The following is a 12726-nucleotide window of genomic DNA, read 5'->3' on the forward strand; positions in this document are numbered from 1 at the left end:
TAGTCATGACAGCCTTTTAACCCAGGCTGCTCCACATAAAAGGGAATGGGACTGCAGAGAGGCAGCAGACACAAAAACTAAGGGGAAAAACACACACACACCCACACAGACCCACACCATGCATAGCCTCGGGTGACAGGGATACCCCCCCTTCAATTTCAGAGGTCCTTGGAATAGACTTATTGTGCAGAGGTACAACCCAGCAGAATAGCTGAGGCTTTTGAGCTCAGATAATAGGACCACATGGGACTGACTGGCTGACTGAATGCTCCTCAATAAATGTGTGTAACCTGAGCTCAAGTCAAAGATGGGTTTTAAAAGGGAGTGTGTGGCAGCTTTATAGCTACCGAGGTACTCAGATTTTCCTGGTATGACATCAGCGGTTAAATAATGTCATTTTTGTAGTTATTGCACTGACATTTAAATAAAACTTCTGTAGACATAAAGGAGCGTGACTCTACACTGAGGTGTGTTTTCATCAGACGCTAAAGGATACATTATTTTTACACACTTACAAAAAGGTTTGGCACAGATAAATAAACCTGGGGCAAACTAGTGAAAGGCTATTTGATGATCATGTATTATTTAGAGCAATCAATTCTGCTGACATCCTCCCTGCTGGTGTGTGTTCTTTGCCCCCCCACATACCTCAGACACACACACACACACGTATACATGGAATCGATGGCACTGAGGCATGGAAGGGGAAGAAAATCAATTTTTATTCTTTTTTATTGTCCCACATCTTTACCTTCAGCCTATACATTGAGCTTAACGAACATGGCTCATATCATTTTTATTGCACATTACAGCCTGTTTTGACACCCTGAAAAGCCTGTTGATTCTGACAGACGTGGTGTGGCCCACTATTTTTTTATGCAAACTGGGTCCAGGCTTGCTGTGGAAACCTCTTTAATATATATCAGTAATATATATTCAGTAATATATTACCTTAAAGTGGTATCTTTTTTCCACTCTGTGTCTAATGCTGTCCTGTCTGCATTCTTTAATAAGAAGGTTTTAGAGAGCACACAAATGCTGCCTAAACTGCAAGAATAATTTGCTAGTGCAGCTGTGACTTTAACTTGGTTGGATTCAGTTTGAAATTTGCTGAATATGGTTTGAAATTTGCTTCAGTGTGTGGCTTTCATTATGATTGTGCAATTTAGCCTTTTTGCCAGTGACCAAGCATTATTCATGTTCCCTGGTTTCAACAAAGAGTGGTGTCATATTACCCTTTTTGTTTAATCCAGCTTTTCATTGTTAGCTTGCTCCTTTATTCTGAATGTTTGTGCAGATATTTGGAAAACACTGGCGGCAGATACAGAGTACTGCATCGTGGTGCTAGTGTTTGGGCTGCTGCTCAGGGCATGTTTAAAGGTGTAATATGTAAGATAATAATATACAGTCTATTAACAGCAACCCACAAGGGAGAGCAGCTTATTACTAGAATGCTTTTGTAGTGGTATACTCCACTATTGTAGAGTAAAGTAAGGTAAGCCTTCTGGTCAGGTGACTGTAATCACCTATGACTTCAGTTTTTTCCAAAACACTAAAGATTGGCACGAATTCACGTATTGCTCTAGATGGTTTTCTTTCAAAAGACTCTTGAAGTCATGGAGAGTGCCTCTAATTGGGATTTATTTATATGGTCACATTGACACATGACTCATGAGGAAAGATAACCAGTTTAGGGATGGGGAGTGAATCTGAGGGCTCAGTAGAGCCAGAGCCACTGACTAAGTAACATTTTCCCATTTTCCATTTTAATATGAAGTGACGTTTTCCTTTATTTCATGTTTTCATACATGGAACACTCTTTTTCCACATCTCTGTTTAGACAGTTGCTCTTGCAAAAGAAGGAATCAGATGCATTCAGTCTGTCAGTACCGACCCACAACTTACTGAGGAGGATAGAGGCAGCGTTGCTAGTTAAACATAAAAATAAATACCTTTTTTGCAAAGAGCCGTCTCCTTTGGCTGCCATTAATAACACAAGCTCATCATATGCAGTGTGGGCAGTGCTACCCATGGACTCATTATCACCTCTTAAGCTACGAAGACAGATTACAAGGGTCTGGTTGGGACTAGCTGCTTGTTATGGGTCAATATTTCTGCAACGTTATGCAAGACAACTTTGAAATTTGGTCAGACTCTTTATTTCTCCACATTCTGCTGTTGAGTTCATTTTGAATCATTTTAAAGTAATTATAACATATTTTAAAAAGCTTTAATATCAGCAGACTCACCTCTCTTTATGATTTACCTCTCTCCTCTAGATTGGCTTTCTTTCTTTTTCACTGCTAACAGTTCCCGTCTCCCCTGGCTCTTTATTTTCACTCCTCTGCCCGACACCCTCCATTTCTCGTACTTTGACTCGCTCTAATTCTTCTCGTCTTTTGAATCAAAGAGCACCCAGCGCACATGCATTTAAAGGACAGTTTTGTTATCAAACTGGCACGGTAACTAATTTTTGAATTACAGCTAAACTTTAATTGGCTGCATATAATCTTTTACATGTAAAATAATTTTCATTTTTCATGAGAAGTCAATTTGAAGCACTGCAAAGCATAGGGTTATCTGTTATTGTTTTGAACAAGAGACTCTTCTGCAGCTGGCTTTTTCTCTAACCAGTTAATATTTAGCAGAAGAAGCATAACTTGAATCTCTCTTATATCATTTTACTTTGTAGATCTCTAGTTTTCTTTTGAATCCTAAGCTATGCTTTCCTTAGCTGTCACTATTCTTTGATGTTTTGGTTGTCCAGTGTTGCCTTGACTACACAAATGTGATAGCACAACCCCTGCACAGATCAGCTGGATATTTCGCCATGGTGAAGTGTCTCATGTGGGCAGCATCAGCGGTGTAAACAAATCAGTCTTACCCTGACTGGGATCATCGCTACAACTAACAAATTGCAGTTGTATTGCAGTTGTGTAACTCACCTTCCCTGTCCTTTTTAACACCTCTCCTTTTTCGCACCACATCCCGTCCCTCTTGCCTTTCCATCGCTCCTCAACCTGCCACTGCTCCCATAAAAGAGGACCACTGTTCAACACATAAGCTGCCTGGATCTTGGACTCAATGGAACATACGCAGGGCGATGATTCACGCCTGACTCACAACTGATTTTTGATTTGTGTGTGTGTGCATGTGTGTGTGTGTGCGTATCAAGCACAACTACCCACTGTGCCAATTTGGACCTTCTATTCAGAGTGATTCAGACGTTCCTTGGTTTGGGTGGAGCTGGTCTGTGGTCACTTCTACAACTATCAACTACAATGAAGGAAAAAAGGCCATTTTGCTGTAAAAGTGCACTTTATACACAATCACTGCAATTCAGTGTGGTTATGGAAGCGCTGAGTCAAATTGCAAGGGCTCATCATCATGGATGACTTTGTGCAGTACAATATACCCATTATTGTCCATCATGACTTCTCTGATGATAACTTATGTAACTGAGAGAATGCATCATGTTATTTCACTGTCACGGAATAATTGTATGTATATCAAGGAATACCTGATGGATTGGCTACATATCCAGTTACGATATCATGAAAATTGAAGCTGGTTAAAAGGAAATTGTTAAAAAAAAAAAAGGCCATATACTGTAGATCACTTTAAAAAACATATTTTTTGTGCTATTTACCAATAATTATATTTATCTGTCCAGTACACTACACCCCTGAGTTACAATCAAGAGTCTAAAATGTAGAAAGCTGTTGTAGCTTATTAGCTATATGCTTTGTGCTTTTCAAGACCAATTAGTTGTACAAATGTGCCTTTTGACCAAACTTACCGTTCAAAGCCCCAGAAACAAGCTGACTAAATGATAGCTAAGTCAGCTAGCTTAAAAATTAAAGCACAGAAAGCTAATGTGACTGACTACTTCTAGCATGTTCTTAGATTACAGTTGTGTTAGCTTTTAGCTCAGCAGCTACATTAGTTTACCAACTAGCCCAGTGAGTAGCTCCTAGGTCAACAAGCCTCTAGCACTAGCAACTAACATTAGCGACTTCAAGTCAAACAAGTACAGGGATGTAAATACATTAGAAGTTTTTTTTAAGCCAGGATAGTCCACTAGCAGCCATCAGCTACAAACTGATGTGGAACCTTTCCTTTGGTTCATGTCAAATAAAACGAGGTTACTATGATTACTATTAGATATTAGTAATGCTACTACTGAAACTCATTCTTCTTTCAAAGTGCTTTGGCCCAGTAATGTCATGAGGACTAATACTTACGATACCAACATTCAAAAAAGGAAACAGTACTTATTTTATTTAGCACCGCAGGCATCCCCAAGGCTGCAGTTAGGGTTGCCAATTGTCCTGTTTTAGCCGGGACATGCAGTATAATGAGCAAAACTGGTGCATCCCTTATATTAACTAAAATGTCCCGTTTATTGATTGTTACCTGCAACGTCACTTTCTGACCAACAGTTGGCACTCTTACAAATACCAAATATGATTTGACCGTAATTATATCAGATGAGTGCTTGTGTCCAGTCACAACTGATGTGAGGAGTAATATGTGAGTCATAAAAATACGGTGCCATTTGGTCTGCTTAATAAACTGAGTAATTGAAACCTGTATTTACAGTATTTTGTTTGATCATTTTTCTTTTTTTCCCATGTGATTTCTGTCATTTATTGTTTTAGATGAGGTATTGATTATGAACATACAGTGCATATTTACACTATGCCCAGCTAGCTGTGCACTGTGTTTCTGGCACACCAGAGTGTCAGTTTGCAACCCTAGCTGCAACTCTTCTGTGAATTTTAGTCTATCCTTACATGCTAAGGAATCATGTAAGGAAGTACTTTGCATTGTTGTCCTGAAATACACGTTACTACCTATTATTATTTATGTATTGAGACAGTTAGCACTGCCGTTGTAAATCAGTTATTTTCTACATGCTAAAATGTTTACAAAGGACTGATATTTGTACTGACTATTAAATTTCTGGTATCATGACATTCCTACTTTGGCCAGTAATTTACATAATGTTCACTGCTTCACAGTGGCATGTTAACAGTGGATTTTTATAACTTCACCAGTATTGATGAAATTTTTAGGTCTACTGCTCATTGTTAAAATGTTTTATTCACCATTGTATTATGTGGAAGATAAAGCCGCAGTATAAACATGGCAGATAAGTGCATATGTTTGCTAATTTGTGTGAACTGAGCCTTAAAGAAGGCTTTACAGGACAGAGGACTCCACAAAGCAAAACCATGTGAGGATGTAGCTTCATTCAGTTTGCTCGTGTATAAACAGGAGAACGGTGATGCTGATTGTTCATCCACAGAAATAGACAAACTCACAGAGACTGAAATTCATGCAACCCTCAAAATAGCAGCGATGGAGTGCCCTGTCCTGGACTCAGCAGTGGCACATATGGAACTAATGCCACAATGTGAACAAATGGTTGTCAACAAACGTAAAACAAAGCACAAGTGGTCTGACACATGAAGACACATGATGCCTCGCACACATGCCTGAACGCGCACACTGCCTGTGACGTCACTTTATACAGTTTGGAGCTGTATATTTATCACCAGTGGGAAATTGATATAAGGCTGTTATGCACATCAGAGAGGAGTGGATCCATTAGCATGGCCGGGCGAGTGCTCCAGAGTAGCTCAGTAGCACTACACTGATGGCTAAATCACATGCACGCAAGCACAAACATTGGCATGTTGGAAGAATCCAATTTCATTAATCTGGTTTTTGTCCAGTGATTTATGGCTTGCGAAAAAAAACAGCACAGGGAGTTACAGGTGCATCAATACGTTAGCCTATCACTGCTGATTAATGCGTTAGCTGTTATGTGTGTGTGGTAGCATTTCTTGGGTGGGGGCTGCAAATAATATACAGCCTGTTATGTTAAAACTGCAGTGGGGTGGACGTGATCTGCACTGGTGGGTGCGCGTTATCGTCTCTACATGTACGTTATATGTGTGAATTTTTCCTCCACAGTCTTGCTCACAGCATGTAGTTGTGAGGGTGTTCGTTCATGTTTCTTTGACAGGCGTTATGTCAGGGTGTTGCTACATTGGAGCACTTTGATCACAAAACCATGGTAACACAGATCAAAAAGACGCAGCTGATATGTGGGCAATTAAATCTGCTACTATTTCTGTAGCCAACCATTGTAACCACAACCCTGTTACAGTTTCAATGTGTTAGTGGCTGACACAGTTATTGCTAAAAGCCAACAGTTAGATAGAAGCTAAAAGGTAAATAATATCAAGTCTGTAGTTTAGACATGGTAGAAATTGACCTTTATTTGCTTCCTTGATAGAAAGATAAATCTGATACGGTTTGTCTGTTTGCTAAATAAGAAGCAGAAGCATCTGAAGAGCAGTGTGCAACAGCCAGACTGAACATTGTGTTACGTCTTCAATATCTGCAAAAACACAAGGCCCTATAGGATCTGGGTGACATGCTGTCATTTACCCTCCAATTTGTTACAAGGGCAACTGCCTCCATTAGCTCTAAAACCAAAATGGACACTGTACCAGGGACATTGTCAAGACTTCTTGTACACAGCATATGGTTGTTCACGTCAAGTAGCAACCTCTGAGGTTAAAAAATGTAGCCAATGTGGAAATGGCAATTTCCTCAAATGGGTAGTTGAGGTTGGTTCCAAAAGTGGAGTCAGTCCCAATAGACTCCCATGTAAATATGTCCAGCAACAGAACTAGACATGTTCTGTAGACTGACACACCAAAACATCTTTGGTCTTTATAGAGTGGACTGGAGAGATTCCAGCTGGATTCAAGCTTGTGCCACCAACTCTTGTTTTTTGGGGGTCATTAAAGATGTAAATTGTAAAATCGTTCCATTGTGGAGAAAGGTCATTGGAGGACTTCCGATCACAACTTTATCCTGCGAAATTAATATTTATACTTTTATACTAAATATTTATTTTCACATGTATAACTCATATTCTTATAACTGTTTTATTTTTGATTCAGTCTAGCTGTAGACTTTTGATCAGACGGAAATGACATTTCAATTGTGTATGCCACATTCCACATATTTTAGAACTGACAATAAAGTTGACTTTGACTTTTCCTTTCTTTGTGTCCATTGTGCAAGAGAAAAGGTTATTTTTTTTAATATAATGCAATTAGTTTATGTTATATTAAGACTTAAAGTTGACACGATAAGGACAGTTTGTTTGCAATTCATCTTATTCAGTTAAAATAAGTAAGAAGTTAAAACAGTGCTGTAATGAAACGAGTGTACGGTAATCCCCATCTCTAACCTGCCGTCCAAAAACCAAAACAGTGCCAACTGAAATGTTCAGAAAAACAGAAATCACAAAGCAACGGGTGACTTCACAGCCATCGTTTACATACAGGCTACACTGTAGAAAAAAATTGCAATATAAAAGTATTTTACTGTGTATTTTACAGTTTTGTACTGTTTTTCTAGAATATCATTAAATTCACATAAATAGACTGTGATTTTACATTTCAAATGTAAATTAACGTAAAATCACTGTAAATGTAATAAAACATAATTTTCTTGTTTTTCAAAAAAAATTTTTTTTGTCAAATTCAAATTTTATTTGTCACGTACACAGTCATACACAGTACGATATGCAGTGAAATGATTAGACAACTGCTCGTGACCTAAAGAAAAAAAAGGAAAAGGCTATGAATAAGATAGGAAATAAATATGAAAAATTAAAAAGTGTAAATTTAACTAGAAGGAATAAAATATAAAAAATTAAGGTTAAAAATGAGTTAAAAATTTTAAATGTATCTGTCTGTACATATGCATATTTAGATATTAATAATATTCTCACTGTTATTTAGGGCGATCGTGGCTCAAGAGTTGGCAGTTTGCCTTGTAATCAGAAGGTTGCCGGTTTGAGCCCCGGCTCGGACTCTCTCAGTCGTTGTGTCCTTGGGCACTTCACCTACTGGTGATGGCCAGAGGGGCCGATGGGACGCTATGGCAGCCTCGCCTCTGTCAGTCTGTCCCAGGGCAGCTCTGGCTACGATTCTAGCTGCCTTCACCAGTGTGTGAATGAATAGTGGAATTGTACAGCGCTTTGAGGGTCTCGAAAAGCGCTATATAAATGCAATCCATTATTATTTAAACCAACTGTTAACTGTATATTTCTGTACATTTAAGTATTAGTATTCATATTGCCGCATTCATTGACCTTGTTTATTATGGGCTCAAAATGTGGTCATAAATATTTTGTACTTGTAAAAAAGATTTGTATGTGTAAAAAAGATTTGTGTGTGCGTAAAAAAGATTTGTATGTGTAAAAAGAATTTGTGTGTGCGTAAAAAAGATTTGTATGTGTAAAAAGAATTTGTGTGTGCGTAAAAAAGATTTGTATGTGTAAAAAGAATTTGTGTGTGCGTAAAAAAGATTTGTATGTGTAAAAAAGATTTGTGTGTGCGTAAAAAAGATTTGTATGTGTAAAAAAGATTTGTGTGTGGACTTAGAAAAAAAAACCCTGCAAGTTACAAGTACGGATTTTTGACCCTATTTTTCTACCCTTCATCTGATTGGTCAATGTCATGTCAATCACAAATGTAACAATCCAATCAGAGAACAGATGGGTTTGGCTGTCGGAGGGGCGCTTTTTTGAACTGCAGGTCCTTGAAGGGTGATACCGTTTGAAGCTGGAGGATCGCTATATAAATATCCGATAGCAGCTAGGTCCCCTAACTTTCAGTAGCTGTTGAAAGGAAAAAGTTGTGGTATATCAGTGGTTAGAAATAACATTATTACTTTAGGATTAGTTTAACACAAAGTCAGGGCTGACCCAGGACCATTGCTGTGAGTCAGTGCGCAGCATAAAAGTCCTTTCACATCGGATGCAGGATACGCTGCTAATGCTAACTGCTAACTAAAAGCAAAGGATCTAGAATTTGTTACGCTGGCTGCTGGGCTCTATGGGTTTTTGCAGCAGCTCTACCTGTACTAGATGCACCTGCTCCTTGTCTTTTCTATCTCTGACTTTATGTCCTCTACAAGAGTTTGTTTTTTTTGCTAGTTCTTCAAATGTTCAATAAAAACATGTATGCTAATTCATAACGAAGAAAGCTTTGTAATGAAGACTGTCATTTCCAAAACACTGCCCGCCCCCACCCCGCGGTCCGCAGCGCTGTTGAAAAGGCTGTGGAAGTCCCTGTATTAAACACGTAGACCTGTGACATAAAAATCACCAAACTCGGACGACCACAGACTGTTTTCCTTCGTGGTGATGAAGGAAAACGCTGGGTTGGCATGTAAAAGGGCATTTATTCCCTTCAAAGACCTGCAGTTCAAAAAAAGCGCCCCTCGACAGCCAAACCCATCTGTTCTCTGATTGGATTGTTACATTTGTGATTGACATGACATTGACCAATCAGATGAAGGGAAGAAAAATAGGGTCAAAAATCCGTACTTGTAACTTGCAGGGTTTTTTTTTTTCTAAGTCCACACACAAATCTTTTTTACGCACACACAAATCTTTTTTACACATACAAATCTTTTTTACGCACACACAAATCTTTTTTACACATACAAATCTTTTTTACGCACACACAAATCTTTTTTACGCACACACAAATCTTTTTTACAAGTACAAAATATTTATGACCACATTTTGAGCCCATAGTTTATAGGTAATTTCATTGTTTAATCACGTTAAAATGTTCCTAATTTAATGTTTAAAAGCACTTGACAAAGGCAAATCCCATGGAAAATTAGGGCAACAAACTGTATTGTCATTACTGAAAATAACCGTATTTTTATGAGAAAGTTATTTTCTGTTATTTTATGGTGTTATTTTGCCGCCCCAGCTGCCGGAATATTACTGTTTTTTTAGGATTTTTTTTTTTACGCTGTATGGTTTACATAGCTTGACCTTCTGCTGTCATGAATTCAGGAGCCAGGAATGATCAATACATGCGTGACACATCGTTAATTTATATTATGAGTGTCTTCTTCGGCTTACCTGTACAAGCAGCCTAATCATCCACAGCGTCGCCACCACGCTGGTTGGTGCCCCGTCCCTTCTCGACCTACTGTGACCTTAGCTCAACTTGTGATATGCGTCTGTGCGATACTCCATGCAACAAATGTGATGCTGTCAGCAGTGAAGCACTAATTTACAGACGGTATGCAGAGAATGTTTCCCACGCGGGGCTCACACAGTCGCTATAATCTCTTTCATTTTCACTGTCTCAGATGTGCAGCGAGGATGTGAAGTAGTGTCAGCTTATACGAAATATTCTTCCCTAGACTACCTTCCTTGATTCATAAAAATGCATTTTTGACCTTTATGCTATAGGAAACGAGGGATTTTGTCTATAAAACCCCTTGTTTAGGTCAGACTACAGATTTAACTGACTTTGCAACCAGTTCTGTGCCACTCCAGAGGATTTAAACATCGCTCTGCCATTCCTGGGAACTATTCATGTCATCTTATCAGATCCAGTTAGATAATTGTAGTTTTCTATTGGTGCCAAAAAAGAAATGGGAGACAGACGCACACTCTCACACACATATTAATGTATCCATCCACAAAGACACACACATGCCACACGGCTGCAGCTTCAGCGGCAGCTGACGGCAGCCTGATAGTGCCTAGCGCTGCAGTGATGAAACTAGAGATGCTGCTCACGCCTCCTAATAGAATTCACACCGACGGCATCGACCAGCTGTAGTAAAATGCTAATATACGCGAGAGGTTCCCTGTATGGGCAGATCGCCTGTTTCATTCAGAAATGTGAGCCAAACAGATGGAGGGGAGAAAAAGTGCTTCTCCATGGGTATTAGAAAACCATAAGTATAGGAGCAATTGTTTTTTATAGTAAAAGTGCGATGCAGTGTCATAAGGAGTTAGTGCATCTACTAATCCATCATCTAAAACTCTCACCACAGTCCCTGTGAGATGTGACGTGATGTATCTCCGTCCATGTGAAGGCAGAGAGAGTGAACCTACCTCTCCTGGTCTGTCTGATCTTTGGGCTCAGCATGGCTGTCATCGCTCGTCCGCACGCTCTCCTGTCGGCATGTTCCTGTACATCCACGCACCCCACCCCTGCGTTTCCCTCTGCCTCTCTCCTCTCCTTCTCCCACTGACCTTCTGCAGTGCAGCCGGCAGCTAGGGGGTTGGGTGAACACGGGGAGGGGAGGAGAATGGAAAGAGAAGAGGGGTGGTGAAGGGAAGGAGGGGGAGGAACTACCCCTGTTTTTTTGCCATGCCTGCGCTCACGCCCAGTGTCCTCCACCCCTTCCTTTTACATTATTCATAGTGGTACATCCGCCTGTGGTACATGAGGAGGATCTCCTCCAAAAAATGGGTCTGACTGGCTATTAGATGGCTGATTTTAAGTGCTCTTATTTTCCACTGTGATTACTTTTTTTTACGTCAAGATCTGTCTGTTTGTAAAAGGGAGGAAGAGGAGGAGTGCTCATCTGGCAGGTGTCTCCTCCTTCTGCCACTAATTAAGCAGCAGAGCTCTGCAGCTCGTCTCTGCCTTCCACCCTTAATTACTCATTTCCCCTCACCCATCTCCTGCTTTCTCTCTCACTCATCTCTCCTCCTTGCTGTACCAATATTTGATCTGCTCACTTCCTTCCCTTCCTCTCTCACCCCAGTTCCTGTTTTTAAATTCCTCTATAGCCTATGATCTGGCAATCCATTTTTATCTTTGCCAGCGTTGGCTTTCTAAGAATGATACAGCCTCCGGTTCAAAATCGGGTGTAAGAAATTCCCAGTTCATGCACTAGGCTGTAATTGCACCTTCCAGGCATACCAGTGGCACTACTCAGAAAGACCAGGGGAAATAAAAAATACAGATCCCCTTCTAAAAGACAACGTCCTGTCTCCTTGAGCTGCGACAGCCTGTAATTGACTCAGGAAAGTGAGTAGGAGTGTGGCCCTTGGGAAGGAAAATTCAAAGCTGTTTTTTGTTCATTTTAGTACTTCTGGCTTTCATCAGTAAAATTTTTGTCTATTTTGTAAACTTGTATAGGCTTTTATGGAATCTGAGGCTATTTCAATCATTTTAGTAGTTGTTACAGGTGTTCTTTTTTCAGGTTAGCAGAAAGGATACTTCATTAACTCAGCAAGCTGCTGTAGTTCACATCTTCAACATCCATGTTTTTGTCATGAAGGTTTCGCTTAAGGGAAGAAGCTAAAACATAATTGCCAGGTTAGATTGAATCAATTACATTAGTAAAAATTCACATTATAGGAAGATTCGGATAGTATCCATGCCTGAATCACCTATAGGGAAGCACTTACAGGGAGTGCAGAATTATTAGGCAAATGAGTATTTTGTCCACATCATCCTCTTCATGCATGTTGTCTTACTCCAAGCTGTATAGGCTCGAAAGCCTACTACCAATTAAGCATATTAGGTGATGTGCATCCCTGTAATGAGAAGGGGTGTGGTCTAATGACATCAACACCCTATATCAGGTGTGCATAATTATTAGGCAACGTCCTTTCCTTTGGCAAAATGGGTCAAAAGAAGGACTTAACAGGCTCAGAAAAGTCAAAAATAGTGAGATATCTTGCAGAGGGATGCAGCAGTCTCAAAATTGCAAAGCTTCTGAAGCGTGATCATCGAAGAATCAAGCGTTTCATTCAAAACAGTCAACAGGGTCGCAAGAAGCGTGTGGAAAAACCAAGGCGCAAAATAACTGCCCATGAACTGAGAAAAGTCAAGCGTGCAGCTGCCAAGATGCCACTTG

General features: G+C 39.8%; 1 protein-coding gene across 3 annotated transcripts in view; it reads right to left on the reverse strand.

Annotated features, from left to right (window-relative positions):
- The window catches only part of arhgap22b (Rho GTPase activating protein 22b), a 44655-nt gene extending 33631 nt beyond the window's left edge, over nt 1-11024 (reverse strand). The window contains exons 1-2 of one of the 3 annotated variants that reach the window (XM_086302983.1): nt 3189-3277; nt 2946-3026 (exon numbers count right to left, since the gene is read on the reverse strand). In XM_086302983.1, coding sequence (XP_086159109.1) covers nt 2946-3009 — 64 coding nt within the window. In that variant the 5' untranslated portion in view covers nt 3010-3026; nt 3189-3277. Of the gene's footprint in view, nt 1-2945; nt 3036-3188; nt 3278-10966 lie in introns of those variants that run through there. The other 2 variants (XM_086302988.1, XM_086302984.1) reach the window with 2 other exon arrangements.
- Nucleotides 11025-12726: the final 1702 nt, after the last annotated feature.

This window comes from Aulonocara sp. 'chitande type north' Nkhata Bay, linkage group LG8, assembly GCF_057382095.1.
Source record: "Aulonocara sp. 'chitande type north' Nkhata Bay isolate Kocher_YH1m ecotype deep benthic linkage group LG8, A_spYH_male_GT1.1, whole genome shotgun sequence".
Lineage (NCBI taxonomy): Eukaryota > Metazoa > Chordata > Actinopteri > Cichliformes > Cichlidae > Aulonocara > Aulonocara sp. 'chitande type north' Nkhata Bay.